Raw genomic sequence first — 26,227 nt, 5'->3', positions numbered from 1 at the left:
AAGAGTTTCAAGACAAACTGAATTCTTTAAAGGCTACTTACGGGTTAAAAGTTGTGGTTTTGTGGGAGCACGAATGGACAGCCCTCAAAAAGGCCTTCCTTACCCATTATGACCCTCCAGAGCCCCTGGAACCGCGACAGGCCTTGTTTGGAGGCCGGACCAATGCTTTGACATTGCGTTATGTAGCTCAACCCGACGAGACAATAGGCTATGTAGATTTTACATCCCTATATCCTCATGTAATGAGTTCCTCATTCTATCCTATAGGGCATCCTGAAATTATTCACAGCGACTTTGACGAACCCCAAAATTATTTTGGTTTAATCAAAGCGACTGTCTACCCTCCTAGGGGGCTGTTTATACCTGTGTTGCCGTACAAGGGTCCTAAAGGAAAACTTTTCTTCCCCCTTTGTCGCACATGCAGTGAAAACAACAACCAGGAAAACCCCTGTGATCACACAGATCAACAAAGAGCCCTGACCGGTGTATGGGTCACCGTAGAATTCTCTAAGGCTTTAGAGAAGGGGTATCGTGTGGCCAAAATCTTTGAAGTGTGGAACTTTTCCAGGAAATCAGACACACTTTTTAAAGAGTACATCAAGACCTTCTTGAGATGCAAGCAGATGGCTTCAGGCTATCCTGCATCGGTCACAGATCAAGAAAGTAAAGACAAATACATTCAAGACTACCATGACAGAGAAGGCATACTTCTTGACCCTGACAGAATAGAGGTCAACAAAACCAAAAGAAATGTGTCGAAATTGTACTTGAACTCCCTTTGGGGGAAATTAGCGCAGAGATGCAATATGCTAACAACTTCGATCATTAAAGACCCCGAAGAATTTTTGGAATTTGTTTTTTCGGACCAATACGAAATTTCACATTTTTCCTTCTTGAGTCAAGACATTGCATTGGTGCAATGGAGGCGCCACCAAAAGTGGGTTCTACCCCCTGGTAATGTAAATGTGTTTCTTGCAGCATTTACCACAGCCTATGGCCGACTTGAACTGTACACCCTCATGGAACAGCTTCAGAGGCGGGTTCTTTACCACGACACAGACTCTGTGGTCTATGTAAGCAAACCGGGGGATTGGAACCCCCCACTTAGCAACTATCTTGGGGGTTTAACTAGTGAACTCGAAGAGGGTGACCATATTACAGAATGGTCCTCATGTGGTCCAAAAAGCTATGCTTTTAGGACTAAAGCCAATCACGTGGTGTTGAAAGCCAAAGGCGTGACTCAAAACTACGAAAATGCCCCTCGTGTAAACTTGGAATCAATCACGCGCTTGGTCGAGGGGTTCGTAAAGGACAGGAATAGTGACTTGGAGATTTTGAGCTCCTACAACAAAATAGTGAGGGATAAAAAGGGGTTCCATCTAAGAAACGCACCACTCACTAAAAGATTCAGGGTAGTCTATGACAAGAGACAGCTATTGCCTGACGGTACCACATTGCCCTTTGGCTACTGACTTATGCTACAAGCCCCCAGTGTGTCTTAAAGCTTAAGATATTATGACTGCTGTCGAGGGTTTTGACCCCCGTCTACAATTGCCTTTTTCAGCATTAATTGCAGGCCCTTCAAACAGTGGTAAAACTTTTTTTGTAAAAAGTATTTTAGAGAATTCTGAACATGTGTTATCTCAAAAGCCTGACAATATTGTATGGTGTTATTCATGTTACCAACCTCTGTATGATGAATTATTGAAGACAATAAAAATCAAGTTTGTTGAAGGAATACCCGAATCTCTGTCTGATGATGAACTTCTCCCCCCACATAAATATAATCTGCTGGTTTTGGACGATATGCTATTTGCTGGTAGCGAACACCCCGAAATTGCACGAGCTTTTACCCAATATACTCATCATAGAAACCTGTCCGTGCTTTACTTGGTCCAGAATGTGTTTCACCAAGGTAAAAATAGTCGGACCATTAGCTTGAATGCCAACTACATGGTATTGTTTAAAAATCCTAGAGACAAACTGCAAATTAGCACTCTAGCTCAGCAGATGTACCCTGGACGGAAATCATACTTTATGGAGAGCTATGAGGACGCTACCAAAGAGCCATTTTCTTATTTAATCGTGGATTTAAAAGCAAATACTCCAGAACACCTTAGGCTACGTACAGGGCTGTTTCCGGGGGAGAGGCCTGCTGCATACCTTCCTAAAAAGTAAACGCTATGTCTCTGCGTTTAAAAAGAAACCTGCCCCTCTTGAGAAGGCTAGTTGGGTCTACAGCTAAAGAACGGAAGGCCATCTTGGGTCGCTGTTCTTCAGATCTCATATTAGCCCTATGTGAGATTGCTTTGAATCTTCTCAAAGGACGCATTCCACTCACCCTGAACCAATTGAAAAAATTAAAGAGACAAAAGACAGCGATCAAACTCTTTGCCAATAAAAGGGCCAGTCTTCAAAAGAAAAGACATAGTATACAACAGTCTGGGGGTTTTCTTCTACCTTTACTCAGTATAGCCGTGCCCTTCATCACCAGCCTTATTGCGGCCAGACGTGGGGGTTGAACACGTGGTGTGATGGCCACTAAAATGTACTTGGTGCCTCAACAAGAGTTGGATAGACTTAAAAAACAAATGCAGGGTCCTGAAGATATCAGACAAACAGCGGAAAATGATTTGGATACGGCCATGAAGGATGTTTTGAACCGAAAAGGATTGAACCCCTATGATAAGATTCAAAAATACACAAACCTAATGCAAAGGTATTTGACTCGGGTAAAGCAAGGGGAGAGAGAGACTAAGCATTTAACCCTTTCCCTACCGGACCCTTTAACAGATGTCGAACCTAACGATAGCCATGCCCCTGTAAGGCCTGTACCGGCGATCTTACCTAGTGGAGATAATATGTCTGGTGAAGCTCAAATGCCATTTGAAGATAAAGTTATGCATGACCTACTGACACATGTGCCTTTACGTAACAGGAAGAATGTTAAATACATTATGAACAAGATAAAAGACTCAAAGGGGATAGCTGCTTGGAACGACTCTGGAGAGTTTATCCTTCAGGGCTCTGTGGTCAGGGGGTCACATATGCTGGACTTGCTTAAAAGTACCACGGCTGCCCACAAGGTTGCTGATGACCGAAGGCCTCCCGGCTGGCGTCAGTTTCTTAAGGCCCTGGCAATCCTCAACATCCCCCTCTCCGGTGTACCCAACCATAAGCTTCGTCAACAGATTCAAGCTTTAAAACAAAAGCCTTCAACGAGATACAGCACCCCTAAAGATGCCCCAACGACACCGTCCCCCTATGAAAGCGATGATGCTAACTCATTTACTCCCATGAACGTCTCAGGACCTTTTCCTAATCCCGATCTCTCGGGGTGGTTAGACTTTTGAAAATGACTTTTGAATGACTATGATTAAATTCAATAAATTTTTTATTTGAAAAATAAGCAAGTTAACATTTGTGGCATTCTTGAAACATATGACGTGAGCATACGCCTTGATTACGCGTTCTTAAAGGACACACATTTGAACACTTTTGATATTTTCTAACAAAACAAGATACAAGGTTATCATTACTTCTTAAATCATCCTTATAAAGAGACATAACATCTTCAAAAGAAACTCCCCGGGCTCTTTGGCACAGGTAAAATACACAGTGGTGACCGCATGTAGTGGAAAGGTTATCTTGCACTTGTTTGATGCTGTAGTAGATCTTTGTACCGTTTAGGGTCAAAAAATCTTTAATAGATTTAGGGAAATGTGAAAAACCGGGGGGAAAGCCATAGGAATCAAAAAAAGTTGAGATTTTTCGTCCACCTTCCTGTTCTAATGTCATAGCTAGCCAATGTTCACCAGGCATGTGTTTAGGATGGGTATTGACAATAAACATTGCAGGCCTCTCAGGCCATATCTCAATAGGTAATTCATCACAAGCCAACACTCCACAAAATTGTTTTCCAATCAAGCGGCTCATGAGCCCGTCCAACTCTTGGGTATTCTTGTCTTTGCTCAAAGGTTCTTAATAATAATCCACTAAGACCTGTCTTCGGGCATTCACTTCCAAGATTGAATCAGAGCATGCGTAAACAATCATGCTAACTGTACAGGCTAAAGGTGTACGGAAACGCATTTCCAGCCTGAGGTTACCTTGGGACAACACAGACAGATTTCCTGAGGTGTCATCATCAGGGGATAAATTGAAAGCATACAACGTGTAACCCTCTGCAAAATCATTTCTGTCAATAGGTAAAGAGAGATCTTTTAGATGTCGCCCTGTAGCCAGGAATAGGTTGTAAAATTCTCGCACAGATATGTTGTTATTAAATTGGGGTTGGAAAGCCTTCGCCGGAACCTGACGTCCGTCCTGACAGAGAGCTACATACTCTGCATTGAAGTGTTGAAAATTAAAGTTTTTTTTATCTAAACTCCCCGTATTAGAGGCGTGATCAACCAGACCTATAACCACATATCTAGGTAAAGGGCCTAGAAATAGGTTTTCTTGACTGCAGATTCTACTGCCCACAGGTATGCTAAAGGTTTTCATGGTAATTCTTTGGAGAGGGTAAAGGGCATTTCCTTTCATCAAAGCATGTGAGTGACCCAGGCGTACGGCCGGAGATACAGACACTTTTTTAATAAAAAGGGTGGCCCCCAACACTTTCAAACTAAAATCCCCGTCTTGGGGAGACATCAGGCAAAAATCATCCTTGGCCCTGGTTAATTTTAATCTTAAATCAACCGAATTTAAGAGTAACCGTTCTTGAAAGAAAATGTCAGAGTGTATAGGGCCTAGCAAATGAAACTCTCGAGATTCGGCGCAGTAGCGAGCTCGTGCCGCTAGTCCTTTGTTTGCACCGGTGGAAGGGTCTGTCGATTCCATAGAGGCTCCTGCAGTATCCTTGCTAAACAGCCCGGCGCTAAATTGTGTTTTGAGAGTGTCTTCGGAGTAGTTTAGTAAACACTCCATGATGGCTCTATAAGGGTATGTGGCGCTGCTTTGACTGATTAGGCGTTCACCCAAAGTCACATCAACTTGGGAGAAAATGGTGGCCAAGGGGTAATTAATGAGACTCACTTTGGCATCGCCTGCAATATTAGACCCATCTCTTTTGGTCACTTTTAGACGTAAATGCACCAAGGTGTTGTTGAGGTCCAGATAGTTGTCACCGTGGCCTGGTATGAAAAATTCGATAGGCCCGTTATCGGTAATAGCAGAGAGAGGGGCTATCTCCACATAACTGGATCTATCTATTGAATGCTGCGTTAACGGGGCCGTGAAAAGATCGAGTTCTGTCTTTATAGCTTCAGAGGACATTCGATGTAAAAGAGCCATGTCACTTATTCTTTTAGAAAATACTTCCTAGTATTCTTTTAGCCTGTTTTGGTTCAGACCTCCTCACTTTACCACGTCTTTGACTTACTGAGGTTCTTTTAACAGTTAACCGCCGCTTTTTAGGTGCCGGCCTGCGTCTTAAACCTGGGGGTCTCTTTTTTGGTCTTCGAGACAATATCATAAGCCCCGAGCCTTCTTGATGCTCCACATCTGGTGACGCCCTTCGGGTCATAGCATTGGCTACAACCTCACTTACTATATTTTTAGCCGCGGATTTTAAATGTGGTTTGGCTATGCTGAAGCCCCTCTTCATAAACGGTAAAACCATCCTAAAGAGGTTACGGAATATACCGCCTATCCCCGCACCATACATTGTCGGTGCTCCATGATATCCTGGTAGTCCATTACCAACTTGATCCACATAGTATGAAACATAACGGTTAGGGTCGAGCTGATGGTGCTCCATAACTCTTTTATTTGTATTATGTTTATAAATATAATACAGATATTATATATGTAGAGAGGTTTTGGTGGGTCTAAAGTGGAGTTTTACAATCGTTTTACCATAAGTAAATTCAATGTTTTCGTTCTGATCCGTTTTAAGCTCAACCAGAATGTTTTCAATATAGTTCTTGCTGACATGTACGTAGTGCGGCTTGTCATAATTGACAGTGACGATGTCCCCATCCTTTCCGTCTATATGAACTGTTCGCAGGAGGGGCACACAGGTGTCTCCGACCCTTTGATAGGTTATGATGTCGGTATACACAAATATGTTGTAAAATCCTGCATGTATATCCGCAGGGAATGGGAATAATTTATCGTTCACATACGTCCATTTATTGGGACCCATCCCCAACATGTAGGCTAAATTACCGCTGGTCTTTATACCTCCGTTAGCAGGCCCTGAGATTTGTATCCTTTTATGGATTGGATTGTAGAATAGGAATATTTCCATCTTGTTCAGGGTTAGGTGTTCATTCAACTCTGAGACGATCCTGTCGACGGTTCTATAGAAACCTTTTTTAAGCTTAATAAGTTTTGCAGGTTCCGATAACCTTTTGCAATAAAAATCACGGTCCTTAGCTTTGAAATTATACCAACTATGGGGGTATGTAATCTCGCTGAGACCTACTTCCCAAGCCTCTGATAACTCTATAGGCTTTGGAAAATTGGTTGTATAATTCGAACTCTGATTATTACGATATATCTGTGCCGACGCATTACTGGGGAGAGTCAGGTAGAAGCCGCTGTGTTCCATGATGCCCAACTGTGTACACGCGACTGATGCGCTAGTTATCATGACTAGGGGTTTAAATTAATCCCCGTTGCCTCCACCACATCATGCTCCAATACCCAACTGTTGAACTTTTGAGGCCAGTTTTTCCAGCGGACCAGCAACCATTTTTTACCCTTTTCTCTCTTCTGATCTAGAATCTCCTCCACGTGAAAGACTTTGTCTTTACCCAACTGGACCTTCTGTAATTCCTTCTCATAAAAAGATCCCTCTATAAGATCCCCGTCATAATCTTTTAATTTGTAGACCGGGGGAATGCGTGGCAGACATTCTGTAACGGTAAACAACTCCGAGCTAAAGCCTTGTTCGTATTTTTTGTCGAAAACACCCCTCAACTTTGATATACGCACCAAGTCACCCACTAGGAATTTAAAAGTCATTTTTTTCTTACGGCGAAGTGGGAACAAACCATACATATTTTTAAAGACTTGAAAAGAGTTTTCCGAAGAGACCTCAGAGGGCTTCATACGTATACTCTTATGGTAGCTGTGGTTGTACCCGTTTACTAAATCCTGAACTATGTCTGTATATCTGTGGGTGTTGTGAGCTGTAAAATATCGCCACATCCGCTCTTTCAAAGTCCTATTAAAGCGTTCCACAACCGAAGCTTTCAAATCAGAGCCTGTAGCAAAATGTACTATATTATACTTATTCATTAGCTTCTGAAATGTTTTATTAAAAAATTCTTTTCCGCCATCCGTCTGCACTTTCTTGGGTGCGCCTCCTGCCTTCAAGATCGATTCAAAGGCCCTGGTCACCTCTGCCCCGCTCTTATTTTTTAACACCCTTACATAGGCTAATTTAGAGAAAATATCTATAACTGTTAGCATGTAGCGCTTTCCATCATTTTTATCGGCAAGGGACTGCATGTCACATAGATCCGCCTGAAATTGGGATAAGGGGTGCGTAGAAAAAACTCTATTTCTTGGAAATTGTTTTCTTACAGGTTTATGTAGAGTGTAGGCATCTTGCTCGGATAACCATTCATTCACTTTAGCATCGCTTAACAGACTACCTGTTTCTTCGACTATAGCTCTCTGTAAACGCTCTTTACCCCCATAAGACCCGGGGTTAGCGGGATTATAATATATGTTTTTCAACAGCTGCTCAGCCATCCTTCTTGCCTCTCTGAGGTACAATAACGTTAATGAGCCACTTTCATATAACGACAACATTTCAGTTTGTGAATTTTTATTTTAAGAATGCAACAAGTATTACGTATACAGACAATTCAGGATTTGTTGCAAGATACAAGTCCCAGTTTTCTCAACAATCACAGCATGCAACACCCTGTATATATGGTTTAGATTTACAGTTTTGTGTCGCTGAATTTTTAAAACATACACGTCTGATATATAAGTATATAAACAACAAATATGATACACATTCACATTAAAGGGTGGTTCAAACAAATAATGTAAAATCTTAGCCAAAGTTATTTCTAGTTCTTCAGAATCCTCAACAAGCCTTGATACCATATGTGTCCATTGTAAACTCTCGCCCGTATGTCGGACCTGTTTCATGATTTGCTCCATTTTCAGCAAACGCTCTACATTAGCCCAGGTATTGTGTGTCGTGTAGAACGATCCCTTGTTCACTTTATTTTCAATAATCTGATGCATAACATATGTAAGGTCTCTCAAAAGAAAAAAGGTATTTATTCGCTCAAACATCGTAGACACATAGTTACCCATAGCTCTAAATAACAAAATGTCACTCGGTCTCTTGGGATTTATTGAGCCAGAAAAGCATCACATCAGCCACCACAGCTTCCCGGTATTTGTTGTCGTCCACCAGGGTGTGTCGGATTTCTTTGAGTTTCTCGTGGATGAAGATGGCCTCCTTCAGTTCATGTAGGAAGGCTTCGGTTACCCCGTAAACTCTAGGGATAGACGGCACAAGACCCATAGACTCCAGGGCGAGGACCAGCGCTGGTATAAAACGGCAGGACCACAGTCTTTTCACCAGCTCCTCAAAATGATTGAAAAAGTAGTATCTAGGCGGGTCGTAGAGGCAAGGATGACGACGCTGGCTGGGATGATTGATCTCACAGCCGATGCATTTTTCTCGTATATATTCGCCAATCACCACGTCTAAAAGTGTAGCTACAGAGGCCTTGATGGTATCCACAAAAATAGTACTGGTCACCCCATCAAACACATCCTCAGGCTGTGTAAATGTCGGGGGTGTCACGGGTCTTGCCAGGGGTGCGTAGAGTGTAGGGCTTCGTGGCATAGAGTCCTTAGTGTCGGGCCCCCATGACGTAGATGCGTCCACGTAGATGGTCTGGAGATCCATGGTGTATGCTGAAATGAAGAACTGGCTGCTTCTTTCTTTTTATTGTAGAACAAGGCCATTGGGTATCTGGGGGGGCGTGGTTAAAGCATCCGCTTACTTAGTTTTCTTCTGACGCTGTATCTTCTTGAGGCTCTTTTGCATCGTAATCTTTACGATTCGTATATATTATGCACTTCTTTAAATGAACAAGGCTCTGCCGCTGTTGGCTCTGTACAAAGAGAGCATCCAACGGTTGCAACATTTTCAATTCCATTACATCCCAACTTTTAAAAGGAATAATCAGACGCAGTCGGGTATCCCCAGTCAGGCCACCACCCCTAATGTTGTGGTTTCGGATTGCCTCGGTGCCGATATAGAACTCCACGCAGCCGCACGGTCGTCCATTCTGTCTTTGTATTTTCACCCTGTGAAATATTTGTCCTGAGGAGTCAGGGGTACCTTCCCAACGGGTCTCGTGGCCCGTGAACACACTATACCCCTTGGTGATAAGGCTCAGTTCAGGACACACAACCTTGCGAAAAACCGACCAGTCTTCAACACCATATTCCAAGCCTACAGTCTGGTCTGTATATTCTTCTCCTTCATCTACCGTATAGAGGGTCACTCTACAGGCCAGGTAATCAAACCGATACCCCCACTGCTGACCATTAGACATCAACACTTGATCTGTCAGAGCATTTGCTGGAGGTATTTGGGTTCTATACACATTTAAAAAACGTTTTTTTGGCGCATCATATATTGCGGGTTGATACTTTGCCCTTGCTCTATGGGCAACCCGAGGGCCTGCTTCAGTTGTTACAGTCATCACTTCTTTGTCACCGATCCCAAAATCCATGGTTATTCTTAAGATCTTGTGCACTCTTAAACAGGAATTGTTCTGGGGCTTTATAAGGGGCATTAACCACCCCAAACCGTGAGAAACAGTAACAGGTTGACCTGACACCTGGTCACTTACTCAACCCCCCCAACCCTACCCACCTAACCACCACGATGTCCTGACCTGAAACCCAAATATTGGCATGCACCCTTCTACATGACATAGGGTCATAAATCATTACATAGGGTCATAAATCAGGCTTGGGTCATAAATCATTACCGGTTGACCTGACAACTGGACCCTTACTCACCCAACCAGCCCCCACCTAACCACCAGGCTTGCCTGACCGGCAGCCCTTGGGCATGCACACGTCATCAGGACATAGGGTTCACATAGCGGTCACATAGGTTCACATAGGGTCATCAATCAAAATTTTGACGCGTGACATCTACTTTAATCTCTCTCTTGTGCCTTACAGATTACATAAGGCCAGCTATTGTGAAAGAATACTTGTGGATCTTGTTGATTTCCTCTATCGCTTCAAAAGGCCTACTGTCTACCTGGTTTTAGAGAGAAGCCAGCTGCGAGCCTGTGACCAGGCACGGTGGATGATATCCTTTTCCTGCACAGCAATTTTAAGAAATTCAGTTATTATTTTAGTATATTTATGTCAATGTGCCGCATTGCATTGTGAACAAAAAATATATATCTGTTCTTAATTCATGGCGTGGTTTCTTTTTAGCCAAATGTTGAATAGACATGCAGACAAATTAATTAATGCAGGAAAAGAGGAAAATAACCTACTGTCTTTAGTCATAAAAACAATTAGACTAAATAAACTGATATTCATTTGTTGGGTAATGGATCGGCTCTCAGAAGTATTACAATAGAAATTATTTACATCCTACATTTTCATTTACATTCTTCATTGTAACCACAAAGTCACAAATATTTGAACACACACAACATGAGCAGATTAACTTGGTCAAAACATTTCTTTATTAAAGACTATCAGTAAGATTGTTGGTACTTATTTTTTTTTAAATCCAAAGCCACGAATGAGTGAGTCACTCAGCTTTATGCTGACAAATGTAGCTTTATGTTTCGTAATAGCCTCCTAAATAGGCCAAGCCTAAACAAATATATTCAATTGCCAAAATAAACTAGTACATTTATGAAGTAGCTCAGGACTTGAAAATATGAGCAACCTTTTCCCCCTTATCCTCGCTGGACTCACTTTCGTTCAGTTTCTTCTTCACATCAGCAAAGAAGGACTCCTTGTTTCAGAAACTCACTTTATATAGATGGTCTATCACTCTTTCACACTGTGGTAAATAAAGCCAGTTGGTAATTTAAAGTTCTTTCTGTTTTAAGAGGGAGAGAAACCAAAAGCACACTGTGCCTATTTTTTGAAAATTGTTAGTCAACATGTAGTTGCTCAATAGTAATTATTATTTTTTGCCTGATGCAGGACTCTAGTGCCATAGAGTAAGACTCTCGGACTGAAACATTCACACATCCATTCATTTACAAAAAGATAGCCAATTTGTGCAACAGTTAAGGCTACTTACTGATAGATCAGCATCTCCCCCTGTGATAGTGTGGTGCAATGATAGAATGATGCAATTTACCACAATCTACCACAAACGGTCGCGGCATAAGCTCAAAACCGTTGCTTGTGGAACCATTGTAGCTAGCCCCTGGCTAATGTTTGAATTTAAAAGATGCATCTCAACACCAGCTGCTTCTTGATCAATGAGACCTGACTGCATTATGGAAATGGCATAGAGTTCAAAGTGAGGATGACTACTGCTCTGGACTGAGTGTGTGTGGTATGGGCTTTTTTGTTGTTGCACTGGAGCAGCAGCAGAGGCATTACCCAAGTGGGCGCTACATGTGGAGGAACACAAAGTACAGGCTACAGAGATGCTGAGCCAACTGCGTCACCAGCATCTGGCGTCACCTGGCATCATCATCATCATCAAACCATCATCTAACTCACTTTAGGAGCCTGAGATCGCATATCTACTGAGGGAGTCTTGCTCTATGGCTAGGACAATGTGGTCCTGTCCTTTCTTTTGTTGTGTTATATGTGTAACCCAAGTATGCCTAGAATGGCTAGCTCTACTGTGTAGCTTATGTGGCTATGTGGATGTTCGTGCCTTTTTAAACCATTTATTTAAGAGGACGACCATGAAAATACTTTTCCCAAAAAATGTTTGTGTCATCCTCTATGAGTTTAAATGCTTAATCCTCATATCTGGTTGTAAGGTGTTTTAAATTGTCAAATACATATATTTATCTATAAATCTATCACCACATGTTGCATGTAAACCCCTATTGTTTGTCCCAAACAATGCAACTCACAAAGTAGTGAGTGACACTGTTAGAAATAAACACATACTCACACTTTGAAAAGTATTTTGAAGGCCCTCTCATTATAGGCTGCATTTTTTTACATTCAAATGTGTGTTATTAATGTAATTTTCATAAGGATGTGACATTTAACAATACTATTCATTTAATACTAATACTGTTTGTTTCGAACCACAAGTAATTCTGAGTATCACAAGTAAGATTCCAAGTCACAAGACATAAATCACAAGACACAAGACATAAATCCCATTATGAATGTTATTGAAGTGCTTTGTGTGACGTGGATTGTAATGCAGGGTGTAACGGTCATCGTTGCATGAAGAAGTGGACCAAAGTGCAGCGTGGTAAGTGTTCATGATTTATTAATAAAACTGAACACTAAGTAACAAACCACCAAAGCGAGTGAACGAAATGAAACAGTCCTGTCTGGTGCAGACACAAAAACAACTACCCACAAAACACAGGTGGGAAAAGGATACCTAAGTATGGTTCTCAATCAGAGACAACGATAGACAGCTGCCTCTGATTGAGAACCACACCCGGCCAAACACACAGAAATAGAAAACATAGAACACCCACCCCAACTCACGCCCTGACCAAACCAAAATAGAGACATAAAAAGGATCTCTAAGGTCAGGGCGTGACATAGGGCCGGATTAAGAAATCATAGATCCCCCCCGTAAACAAATCCGTGCACCAAGATGCAATTAAATATTTTGTACATTTACTGTTGAAGAAAAACCCCTTTATAATAAATTCATAATGATATTTAAGATGTGGACATAGCCGCTGGAAGTAGGGGTGCTGAGGGTGCTGCAGCCCCACCTGAAAAATCTGAATAAAAAAAATAGTATATATTTTTTTCCACAAAAGTAGTGCACTGGGCCTTTACTAGTAGTTGCAGAAGATTATAGACCTCTGTAGCGCAGGCCCCCAAAAATTATTCAGCATCTCCACTTTGGCAAAAAAGTAGTTGTATCATTTAGAACAGTATCTTGCAAGATTCAATAGTTGGAATTGTAAGAGTTGCCCTGTCCCTTTCTCTGTGATTATCACTCTAATAGAATCCAGAAAGAACAAAACCCTGTCCTCAAACAGTTACGGGCAAAGACACAAAACAACCACATGAAATAAAATATTTTTATTGATCAAATAACATGGAAAATGACCACATTTTGTGCAGTATTAATTTACCATCCTTACAAACCACTTAATGTACTGTACATTACCGGATTGTACATAGGCTGGTCATCTAGGTTTGTACCTGTAGACTTCATCACTGTAACGGCTTTCGTCTGGTGAATGAGAGGAGGACCAAGGGGCAGCGTGGTAAGTGTTCATTTTAATAAACAAAATAAACTGAACACTGAAATGACAAAAATAATAAAGAGCGAGAAACGAAAACGAAACAGTTCTGTAAGGAATACGCACAAAACAGAAAACAATCACCCACAACCAAAATGGGGAAAACAGGCTACCTAAGTATGATTCTCAATCAGAGACAACGATCGACAGCTGCCTCTGATTGACAACCATACCAGGCCAAACACAGAAATGCAACAACATAGAAAAAGAACATAGACTGCCCACCCCAACTCACGCCCTGACCAAACTAAAATAGAGACATAAAAAAGGAACTAAGGTCGGGACGTGACAATCATCATGAAGAAGAACAATGCACACTACAGTAATTGAGCACATTGAGACATCAAGTGGTTCATGATGATGTGATGTGGCTCAGTTGGTAGACCATTGTGCTTACAATGCTAGGGTTGTGGGTTTGATTCCCACATGGGACCAGTATGAAAATGTGTGCAGTCACTACTGTAAGTTGCTCTGGATAAGAGTGTCTACTAAAATGGAAAAGGAATGTTGTCTTCACATAGAAATAAGTTGCATTTGCAAAGTATTTCAAGAAACTGTAAAACATACATCAAGCAAGTATATTTATATTCCACAAGCACTACCAGATGTTCTGTTTTGTACAGATAATTATCAGACTCCAGTTACAAATGCTGGTAAACTCTCAAATGCATTTAGTTAAAAATGTTTTCACAAAAGTAATGCACTGGGCCTTTGCTAGTCCTGTATTAGCGGACCAATATACAGTCGAAGTCGTAAGTTAACGTACACTTAGGTTGGAGTCACTAAAACTCGTTTTTCAACGACTCCACACATTTCTTAACAAACTATAGTTTTGGCAAGTCGGTTAGTATATCTACTTTGTGCTTGACTGTCACGTCCTGACCATAGAGAGTCCTTATTTTCTATGGTGGAGTAGGTCAGGGCGTGACTGGGGGGTTAGTCTAGTTTATATTTTCTATGTGGGGTTCTAGTTTTGTTTTCTATGTTGGTGTTTGGTATGATTCCCAATTAGAGGCAGCTGGCTATCGTTGTCTCTAATTGGGGATCATATTTAGGTAGCATTTTCCCACCTGTGTTTTGTGGGATATTGTTTATGTGTAGTTGCATGTTAGCACTCCATTGTCGTCACGGTTTGTTTATTCTTTATTGTTTTTGTGTGTTTCACTAATTAAATATGTGGAAACCATATCGCGCTGCACCTTGGTCCAATGATTACTACGACGATTGTGACAGAATATCCCACCACAACAGGACCATGCAGCGTGCCCAGGAGGAGAGGGTAACATGGACTTGGGAGGAGATTCTGGACGGGAAGGGATCCTGGACTTGGGAAGAAATCCTGGAAGGACAGGATCGCCTTCCTTGGCGGGACACGCAAGGAGAGAAGGGAAGACAGCGACGACGCCGGGGTTCGCGGCCACAGAGAAAGCCGAAAAGACAGCCCAAATGTTTTTTTTTGGGAGGGGGGGGACATGGGGTGGTCGCCGGAACCGGGAGTGAGCCAGAGCCTGTGTGGGAGTCGATAGAAGAAGGTATTGAGAGATACCGGAAAGAGGTTGTGGAAAGGAGTATGCTGCAGCGCAGGCACGTTGAAAAGCTCCTTCTCAGCCCGGCACCATCTGTGCCAGCTCTACGTACCGAGTCTCCAGTACGCCTTCACAGCCCAATACGTCCTGTGCCAACTTCTCGTACTCACTGTGCAAAGTGTGTTAAAGTTCCGGTACAATTGATGCTGGCTATACGCACCAGGTCTCCAGTGCGCCTTCACAGCCCAGTACGTCCTGTGCCAGCTCCTCGCACCAGGCCTCCAGTGAGCCTCTCCAGTTCGGTACATCCTGTGCCTGCTCCCCGCACTCGCCCTGAAGTGCGTGTCACCAGTCTGGCGCCACCTGTGCCGGCTCCACGCACTAGGCCTCCAGTGCATCTTCCCAGTCAGGTTCATCCTGTGCCTGCTCCCCGCACTCGCCCTGAAGTGCGTGTCACCAGTCCGGTGCTACCTGTGCCGGCCCCACGCATCAGGCCTCCAGTGCGTCTCCCCAGTCCGGAGCTTCCGGCGACGGTTCCCGGTCCGGAGCTTCCGGCGACGGTTCCCGGTCCGGAGCTTCCGGCGACGGTTCCCGGTCCGGAACCTCCTGAGACGGTCCACGGTCCGGAACCTCCTGAGACGGTCCACGGTCCGGAACCTTCTGCGACGGTCCACGGTCCAGAACGTCCAGGTCCAGGGCAGGAGCCTTCCTCTGCGCCGATGCCCAGTCCGAGCACGGCTTCCAGTCCAGCTCCAAGGCAGGAGCCTTCCTCTGCGCCGATGTCCAGTCCAGACACGGCGTCCAGTCCCGCTCCATGGCAGGAGCCTTCCTCAGCATCTAGGTCCAGTCCAGGCACAGTGTTCAGCCTGGGTCCATGGCTGGATCAGCAGGATGAGCGGGTTCTTCAGCCTGCACCAGAGCCGCCTCCGATGCTGGCGGATCCGCGGGATGAGAGGGTTCTTCGTCCTGCACCAGAGCCGCCACCGACACTTGACACCCTCCCCCCCTAACCCTCCCTTTTGGTTTCAGGTTTTGCGGCCGGAGTCCGCACCTTTGGGGGGGGGTGTACTGTCACGTCCTGACCATAGAGAGTCCTTATTTTCTATGGTGGAGTAGGTCAGGGCGTGACTGGGGGGTTAGTCTAGTTTATATTTTCTATGTGGGGTTCTAGTTTTGTTTTCTATGTTGGTGTTTGGTATGATTCCCAATTAGAGGCAGCTGGCTATCGTTGTCTCTAATTGGGGATCATATTTAGGTAGCATTTTCCCACCTGTGATTTGTGGGATAATGTTTGTGTAGTTGCATGTTAGCACTCCATTGTCGTCACGGTTTGTTTATTCTTTATTGTTTTTGTGTGTTTCACTAATTAAATATGTGGAAACCATATCGCGCTGCACCTTGGTCCAATGATTACTACGACGATCGTGACAATGACACAAGTAATTTTTCCAACAACTGTTGACAGACAGATTATTTCACTTATAATTCACTGTATCACAATTCCAGTGGGTCAGAAGTTTACATACACTAAGTTGACTGTGCCTTTAAACAGCTTGGAAAAATCCAGAAAATGATGTCATGGCTTTAAAAGCTTCTGATAGGCTAATTGACATCATTTGAGCCTCCCGGGTGGCGCTGTGGTCTAGGGTCTCTGGGTGGTCTCTGGGTTCGCGCCCAGGCTGGGCTGGGTTCGCGCCCAGGCTCTGTCGCAGCCGGCCGCAACCGGGAGGTCCGTGGGGCGACGCACAATTGGCATAGCGTCGTCCGGGTTAGGGAGGGTTTGGCCGGTAGGGATATCCTTGTCTCAGTATGTAAAATGTAATAAAATGTATGCACTCTACTGTAAATTGCTCTGGATAAGAGCGTCTGCTAAATGACAAAAAAAGGTGTACCTGTGGATGTTTTAAGGCCTACCTTCAAACTCAGTGCCTCTTTGCTTGACATCATGGGAAAATCAAAAGAAATCAGCCAAGACCTCAGAAATTTTTTTATAGACATCCACAAGTCTGGTTCATCCTTGGGAGCAATTTCTAAACACCTGAAGGTACCACGTTCATCTGTACAAACAATAGTACGCAAGTATAAACACCATGGGACCACGCAGCCGTCATACCGCTCAGGAAGCAGACACGTTCTGTCTCCTAGAGATGAACGTACTTCTGTGCGAAAAGTGCAAATCAATCCCAGAACAACAGCAAAGGACCTTGTGAAGATGCTGGAGGAAACAAGTACAAAAGTATCTATATCCACAGTAAAACGAGTCCTATATCGACATAACCTGAAAGGCTGCTGTTGGGGATGAATCAGAATTAGTTGGGTAACATAGATAAGATGTTTTATTTTCATCATATGCTTGTGAGATACTTGTCATTAGAATGGTTCCCTTTGGACTATAGGGTTGGCAGTTGCAGTTATCACTTCTCAGCTAGGGCTTAGTCACTTGAGGCCCAGAGAGGGGAGAGGTCAGGCTTGTCTTCATATGTCAATGTATCTGTTAAACCATGTGGTGCTATGTAGAATATCAGAAGGGGAGGAGGACAGAATGGAACATTGTCTTCTTATGGGAATGTGTCTAACTATTCCTAAACCATGTGAAGGGATGGCGTGATTAATGGGGAACCAGTTATCTCATACGATGTCTGTACGCCAGTCACTCCCTCCTTTTCTCATTGTGGGAAGGAGTATGGCAGTGTCTGGAACCATTGTATGTCCCATCTGAGGTTGCCCTTACCTTGACCTAGTATATGACCTAAGAGGCTCACTGTCTTCAGTGAGTTTGTCCAGGTTTGGGTGTATTTGAGATGGGGGTATCTAGAATTGACAATTGATATATGCCATTGGTTGAGGTAATGTTTTGGTACTCTGTCAAGTACCAAGGATGAGATTAGAACCTTGTTTAGGAGACCAAACTGAACGATAATTTATAGCGAATGCTGTCTAGCTATGGGATACTCCTCTCTCAAGTAAAAGTCTTTCTTTGTGAAGCAGTTCCTATTATCTGTGGGTTGTCATGTCTTCCATGTCGACTAGGGGGTGGATCTTTGCTATAAAAGATCTCAGTTGCCATTATGTTGGGCACTCTCAACATTTCATTAGAGATACTGAAATGTTGAAAGTCAAATGCTATTGCAAAAGCTTAATTATTATTAAAGGTGAAGTTTAAGTATAACTCTGACTGGTGTGTGGTTTGCTCTCTCATCATTTGGTAATACAGGAAATTGCCACGACACCACTCAGCAAGGAAGAAGCCACTGCTTCAAAACCGCCAGACTACAGTTTGCAACTGCACATGGGGACAAAGGTTGTACTTTTTGGAAAAATGTCCCCTGGTCTGATGATACAAAAATATAACTGTTTGGCCATAATGACCATCGTTATGTTTGGAGGAAAAAGGGGGAGGCTTGCAAGCCGAAGAACACCATCCCAACTGTGAAGCACGGGGGTGGCAGCATCATGTTGTGGGGGTGCTGTGCTGCAGGAGGGACTGGTGCACTTCACAAAATAGATGGCATCATGAGGGAGGAAAATTATGTGGATATATTGAAGCAACATCTCAAGACATCAGTCAGGAAGTTAAAGCTTGGTCGCAAATGGGTCTTCCTAATGGACATTGACCCCAAGCATACTTCCAAAGTTGTGGCAAAATGGCTTAAGGACAACAATGTCAAGGTATTGGAGTGGCCATCACGAAGCCCTGACCTCAATCCTATAGAATATTTGTGGGCAGAACTGAAAAAGCGTGTGTGAGCAAGGAGGCCTACAAACCTGACTCAGTTACACCAGCTTTGTCAGGAGGAATGGGTCAAAATTTACCCAACTTATTGTGGGAAGCTTGTGGAAGGCTACCTGAAACGTTTGACCCAAGTTAAACCATTTAAAGGCAATGCTGCCAAATACTAATTGAGTGTATGTAAACTTCTGAGACACAGGGAATGTGATGAAATAAATAAAAGCTGAAATAAATCATTCTCTCTACAATTATTCTAACATTTCACATTCTTAAAATAAAGTGGTGATCCTAACTGACCTAAGACAGGGGATCTTTACTCTGATTAAATGTCAGGAATTGTGAAAAACTGAGTTTAAATGTATTTGGCTAAGGTGCATGTAAACTTCCGACTTCAACTGTAGATGTCTTCAGAACAGCCCAAATTTTTGTGGACACCAAATCCGGATGTGCATACGTGCGAAAACGTGTCCCGACGTCTTCGTTTGGTGCACTTACTGTTTTGTTTAAAGCATTACGGGCACCTTCTGCGTTGGATATATGAAGCAGAAATAACGATGTCCAGTCATCAGGATTGGGAGATTAGAACACGTTAGCACTTGTAAGCCACTGCATTAATCCGGACCTGATTGTATCTGGCGGTCTGCCTCATTTGTTGCAAAGGAGGCACACTGTTTCTCAATGTTATCTACTCTGAGTTTCTCTAGTGGAAAAACATCTCTATGTGTGTGTGATACCCTGTTAAAACACAACAGGGCCATACTTGGGCTTTGCTCCCCAGTGGGTGGGCCTGTGCCCACCCTGGCCCACCCCTGCCTATGCCCCTGGGTTGTAAAAAGGATGACAAAGCAAAAACAAAATATTTTTGCCAATGTATTAAAAAATACAAATCGAAATACCTTATTTACATAAGTATTCAGACCCTTTGCTATGAAACTAGAAATTGATCTCAGGTGCATCCTATTCCCATTGATCTTCATTGAGATGTTTCTACAACTTGATTGGAGTCCAACTATGGTAAATTCAATTGATTGGACACCATTTGGAAAGGCACACACACCCGTCTATATAAGGTCCCACAGTTGACAGTGTGGACTCCAATCAAGTTGTGACTGGGACACAAGTCAGAATCGAGGGAAAGATGAATGGAGCAAAGTACAGAGATCCTTGATGAAAACCTGCTCCAGGGCACTCAGGACTTCAGACAGGGGTGAAGGTTCACCTTCCAACAGAACAACGACCCTCAGCACACAGCCAAGACAGCGCAGGAGTGGCTTCGGGACAAGTCTCTGAATGTCCTTGAGTGGCCCAGCCAGAGCTCGGACTTGAACACGATCGAACATGTCTGGAGAGACCTGAAAATAGCTGTGCAGCAACGCTCCCCATTCCACCTGACTGAGCTTGAGAGGATCTGCAGAGAAGAATGGGAGAAACTCCCCAAATACAGGTGTGCCAAGCCTGTAGCGTCATACCCAAGAAGACTCAATGCTGTAATCGCTGCCAAAAGTGCTTCAATAAAGTACTGAGTAAAGGGTCTGAATACTTAAGTAAATATTACATTTCAGTTTTTATTTCTAATACTTTTCTAAAAATTTCTAAAAACCTATTTTTGCTTTGTCATTATGGGGTATTGTGTGTAGATTGATGAAGGATAAAAACAATTTAATCAATTTTAGAATAAGGCTGTAACGTAACAAAATGTGGAAAAAGTCAAGGGGTCTGAATACTTTCCAAAGGCACTGTATATGGACATAATCTTTCAGATGGAAACTAAAATTGCCCAGAGTCAGGGCAAAGCAGGGGGGAAAGGAGAGGAAAGAAAGAGAGATGTTGGAGAAGAACAAAGTGAAAGAGCTGCTCAGAGCTAGAAAAGCAGCTAGTGAGGAAGAAGTCAGGAAGAACAAGGAGGGTGAAAGCCCACCTGGACGAGGTGGCAAGGATCTATAACGAAAAGAAACAGAGAGAGAAAGAAAGAGAAAAGCTGCTGAAAAAGTCATATGGCAAAGAAAATCCCATGGTGTCCATCCCAGGCCTCATACTGAAGATGTAAAAGCAAATACTGTCATTGGTGAAAGGTACATTTCTATCTTCTTGGTGGAATACTTAATAAATAAATACAAATATGAGCATTTTAGTTATTTGTTAGTTTTCTTCACCATATGCGAGAAAGAAAAAATATATATAAAAAAATTAAGATGTGTATTAAAAGTGGATGTGGTTACTGGATAATGCAATGAAAGTTAAATTTGCTTACATAGTGAATATATTTGAACTACTGTATCTAACTTCTTGAGTGGTGAGAAGAAAAAAATCCACTACATGGCCAAGCTTCATAGTCAAAATTGGTTGTATTGTAAGAAATTATGACAACAAAAATGTGCTCGTAGTTCTTCAATTTAAGGTTAGGGTTAGGCATAAGGGTAGCAGTGTGGTTAAGGTAAGGGCTAAGTTTAAAGTCAGACTTTAAGAAGATAGGCGGGGCCCTGGACTTGGCCAGATAGTGGTGACCGTGAGGAGTAGAGCAACGGATCAGCTGCAAAAATACTGTATTTGGTATTTACTTAACAGTGCAGGTGAGGATGAAGACTGGTTCAAGAGGTTATTTACAAAATATACACATGCCAGTAGGGGCGTGGATCAGAAAACCAGTCAGTATCTGGTGTGACCACCATTTGGCTCATGCAGCGTGACACATCTCCTTTGCATACAGTTAATCAGGATGTTGATTGTGGCCTGTGGAATGTTGTTCACCCTTCTTCAATTATTCTGCCAAGTTGCTGGATATTGGAACTGGAACACGCTGTCATCCACGTCGACACCAGAGCATCCCAAACATGCTCAATGGGTGACATGTCTGGTGAGTATGCTGGCCATGGAAGAACTGGGACATTTTCAGCTTCCAGGAGGTGTGTACATATCCTTGAGACATAGGGCTGTGCATTATCATGAAACATAATAATGTTTCATGAATGTTTCATAAACAAGGTGATGGCGGCGAATGAATGGCACGACAGTGGACGTCAGGATCTCGTCACAGTATCTCTGTGCATTCAAATTGTGTTTGTTGTCGTTAGCTTATGCCTGCCCATACCATAACCCCACCACCACCATGGGGCACTCTGTTCACAACGTTGACATCAGCAAACCGCTTGCCCACACGACACCATACGCATGGTCTGCTGTTGTGAGGCTGGTTGGACGTACTGGCAAATTCTCTAAAACAATATTGGAGGTGGCTTATAGCAGAGAAATTAACATTAAATTCTCTGGCAACAGCTCTGGTGGACAATCCTGCAGTCAGCATGCCAATTGCATGCTACCTCAAAACTTGAGTCATCTGTGCCATTGTGTTGTGTGACAAAACTGCACATTTTAAAGTGCCCTTTTATTGTCCCCAGCACAAGGTGCACCTGTGTAATGATCACACTGTTTAATCAGCTTCTTGATATGCCACACCTGCCAGCTGGATGGATTATCTTGGTAAAGGAGAAATACTCACTAACAGGGATGTTAAACAAATTTGTGCACAGAATTTGAGAGAAATAAGCTTTTTGTGCATAAGGAACATTTCTGGGATCTTTTATTTCACCTCATGAAACATGGGACCAACACTTTACATATTGCGTTTATATTTTTTGTTCAGTGTAAGTTGTCAGGATAGGATGGTGGTTTATTGAACTCTGGTCCTTTGGGTTGAAGTCAAATACCTTTATAAAATTACAACATGACACCATAGTGCCTCTTCATTTACACCATTGGGGGAATGAGTCTGGAAATGATGGCACAGCCTCCATTCCTATCTAATGCACCACTGGGTTACCCTATGCCTACTCAAATCAGACAGAGATGCTCAGGCCATCTGGATTGTGGTAATTTGAGACATAAACAGTAAGTACATTTCTTTGAACAGCCTAATGTTGCGTTTAGGCCACTACAGTTGACCAAATGTAGCCTATGAACAATCCAGTACCACAGATTTGTTTTTTTAATCGGGAAAACAAATGTTAAAATAAGAGCAGTTAACTATCCAATACAGTATATCTGACCCTATGGTTTGACATAGGAATGTAGGAATATTTGGTTTGTTTGGTACTGTGTAGTGTGTGTGTGTGTGTGTGTGTGTGTGTGTGTGTGTGTGTGTGTGTGTGTGTGTGTGTGTGTGTGTGTGTGTGTGTGTGTGTGTGTGTGTGTGTGTGTGTGTGTGTGTGTGTTTGGTGTTGAAGATAGAAGAATAAAAGCCTTGAACGGAGACAGAAAGTGCATCCGCCTATTCTTACCAGACGTCCTGTAGTAGACGATCAAAACCTAAGAATCAGCTTCAGCGTACTCGCGGGTGAGGGCATTCACAGGCGACCACTTAGACGGGTGAGGCCAAAAAACACACACACACACACTTTGAAAAGTAATTTGAAGCCCCCCTCGTTATAAGCTGCAATTATTTACATTCAAATGTTTCATCGTTTTTATAGTCACCTAAATCTAAACATAGCCCACATTATTTAACATTCAACAATGTCTAATTCAATTTGATTCATCATTTCTCAGTGGAGCAAGCTCATTGATCCAGTAGCATGATCAATCAAGTAGGAGTGATTTCTTTTTTATACAAACACTACAGTAAACAGGCTAGCTAAATGCATCACATCGCCCCAGCAGCCTAACTACAGTCACAGCCTGCCTACTACCTTGGTGTACAGTGCACATCGACTTTAGAGTGCTCCCTCATTTATTCGCTAGGCGGCATCAGTGTCAAAGATTGTGTCGAGTTGCCTACTGCGGAACCAAAGATAAAATACATGACATTTTCCGGTCACATTTAACAGAGGGACAACAAAATGTACGGCGTGCATACTCAAACGAACCTCATAAAACGTTCTCTTTGGCCAACTTCAAAGATAATCTGCTTACTCTGAGTCGGTAAGTATTAAATACGAGTGACTTCGCTTTGCTAGCTATGAACATAAACTAGCTAGCTTTGCTCTACATAGCATGCTGGCTAACTAGTGAATGTCAACACAGTCAACTAAGACAGAGTAAACACGGCTAACTAGTGTCGTTATATTTTAGCTTCAATTTAATCTACTAACTTTATTTGCACATGCCAACATCTGTCGTAATTTGTGATTGCAGAGCGACAAAAACTCGAAATGAGTACGCTCGTGACAGTGCTTCGCCTCCCGAGAGGACCTGATCCGAATGGCCGCGGATTCGACCCGAACTCACCCCGTTTCGTCGCGCTGTGTCCAACTACTATTTCAGCTTCGACTGAAACAGGGACTGACTCTGTCGAAATTGGAGAAGAGCAGCGTGCACGGTCGGCTTTGAGAGAAAGCTTCCTGAGAACGCTCATAGCCATGACCAATAAGCAGGTGCAATTCCACATGTACGAGAGAGTCAAGGTTGAGGCGAAGTTTGGAGCGTCGGACATTGACGTGCTCAACTTCCAAGTTTCCGAACTACAGACTCCCATTGGGGTGCAGAAAGAAGCTCTGCTCAGGTGCCAGGATGTCATTTCATACTCGTTTGATCTCTGAACAGTGCTTTTCACCAATTTGTGCTGTTCACTTATTTGTGCTGGTTTTGAGTAGATATCCAACAAACTGAATCTGATTTGAACTGTTATTTCTAATGTGGTTTTGGGGAGTCAATGATAACAGTTCCATTGCTACACAGTGTTCTGTCTGGGTGAATATGTAGCAAGATGTTGCCATTTATTATTCTGTTACTTTGAGTAAGAGGTAGAGTTGTCACTGCCATATGTTATGTTTATGTGGCCAGCCAGGTATTGAGAACACTGATATACCATGATTTTTGTTTCGTAGTTTCCAATTCAATGTACCTCCACTGGAGGGAGATGTCAGCACTGTCTTTACAACCGGTATGTCAGGGGGGCACCCATACCACCATGTTCTCTGACTCAGCTGTCCAGTCCATTTCATTAGAAAGAGATGGAAACAAACATGTCTTCAGGTGGAAATTGGATATAATTGTCTGGAAACTTGAATCTTGCCATTATATTGTGATTACAGGACAATGTGGTTCTTGTCTTCCTTTTCATAAGATCTGTTGCTGAGATATGTTTACCAATGGGCATATGCACTTTTTTTTTTTTTTTTTACTTTGAATAAACATTCTGTCACTTGCATTGAATTTGAAAATGTGTTCATTAAGTAGGCTATATGTTGTAGATAAAGGGGTGGTAGTATCGAGCTTGTCGTATTCCACACCGAATGAAATATTCACGTTCAGTTGTCACGTCGTCTTTCAGTGTCATGTTTTTTTTTTATATACAGTGGGGAGAACAAGTATTTGATACACTGCCGATTTTGCAGGTTTTCCTACTTACAAATCACGTAGAGGTCTAATTTTTATCATAGGTACACTTCAACTGTGAGACGGAATCTAAAACGAAAATCCCATTATGATTTTTAAGTAATTAATTAGCATTTTATTGCATGACATAAGTATTTGATACATCAGAGAAGCAGAACTTAATATTTGGTACAGAAACCTTTGTTTGCAATTACAGAGATCATACGTTTCCTGTAGTTCTTGACCAGGTTTGCACACACTGCAGCAGGGATTTTGGCCCACTCCTCCATACAGACCTTCTCCAGATCCTTCAGGTTTCGGGGCTGTCGCTGGGCAATGCGGACTTTCAGCTCCCTCCAAAGATTATCTATTGGGTTCAGGTCTGGAGACTGGCTTGGCCACTCCAGGACCTTGATGTTTCTTACGGAGCCACTCCTTAGTTGCCCTGGCTGTGTGTTTCGGGTCGTTGTCATGCTGGAAGACCCAGCCACGACCCATCTTCAATGCTCTTACTGAGGGAAGGAGTTGTTGTTGGCCAAGATCTCGCGATACATGACCCCATCCATCCTCCCCTCAATACGGTGCAGTCGTCCTGTCCCCTTTGCAGAAAAGCATCCCCAAAGAATGATGTTTCCACCTCCATGCTTCACTGTTGGGATGGTGTTCTTGGGGTTGTACTCATCCTTCTTCCTCCAAACACGGCGAGTGGAGTTTAGACCAGATGGTCATTGGCAAACTTCAGACGGGCCTGGACATGCGCTGGCTTGAGCAGGGGGACCTTGCGTGCACTGTAGGATTTTAATCCATGACGGCGTAATGTGTTACTAATGGTTTTCTTTGAGACTGTGGTCCCAGCTCTCTTCAGGTCATTGACCAGGTCCTGCCGTGTAGTTCTAGGCTGATCCCTCACCTTCCTCATGATCATTGATGCCCCACGAGGTGAGATCTTGCATGGAGCCCCAGACCGAGGGTGATTGACCGTCATCTTGAACTTCTTCCATTTTCTAATAATTGCGCCAACAGTTGTTGCCTTCTCACCAAGCTGCTTGCCTATTGTCCTGTAGCCCATCCCAGCCTTGTGCAGGTCTACAATTTTAGCCCTGATGTCCTTACACAGCTCTCTGGTCTTGGCCATTGTGGAGAGGTTTGAGTGTGTGGACAGGTGTCTTTTATACAGGTAACGAGTTCAAACAGGTGCAGTTAATACAGGTAAT

At 43.1% G+C, this 26,227-nt stretch overlaps 1 protein-coding gene across 1 annotated transcript; it reads left to right on the top strand.

Moving 5' to 3' along the window:
• The first annotated feature begins 23,510 nt into the window (after positions 1-23,510).
• Positions 23,511-24,840, top strand: LOC120028718 (gem-associated protein 7-like). Its single transcript, XM_038973940.1, has 2 exons — positions 23,511-23,618; positions 23,832-24,840. Exon 2 carries the CDS (start codon positions 23,849-23,851, stop codon positions 24,233-24,235), a length of 387 nt encoding a protein of 128 aa, XP_038829868.1. The 5' UTR covers positions 23,511-23,618; positions 23,832-23,848; the 3' UTR covers positions 24,236-24,840.
• Positions 24,841-26,227: the final 1,387 nt, after the last annotated feature.

This window comes from Salvelinus namaycush, chromosome 34 (assembly GCF_016432855.1).
Source record: "Salvelinus namaycush isolate Seneca chromosome 34, SaNama_1.0, whole genome shotgun sequence".
In the NCBI taxonomy this organism is placed as follows: Eukaryota; Metazoa; Chordata; class Actinopteri; order Salmoniformes; family Salmonidae; genus Salvelinus; species Salvelinus namaycush.
Note: the sequence above shows the minus strand (reverse complement) of the source record. Positions and strands in the feature narration are given on the sequence as shown.

Excerpts from the sequence above, each read along its gene's own strand:
- LOC120028718 (XM_038973940.1), top strand. The coding sequence starts at position 23,849 with ATGAGTACGCTCGTGACAGTGCTTCGCCTCCCGAGAGGACCTGATCCG.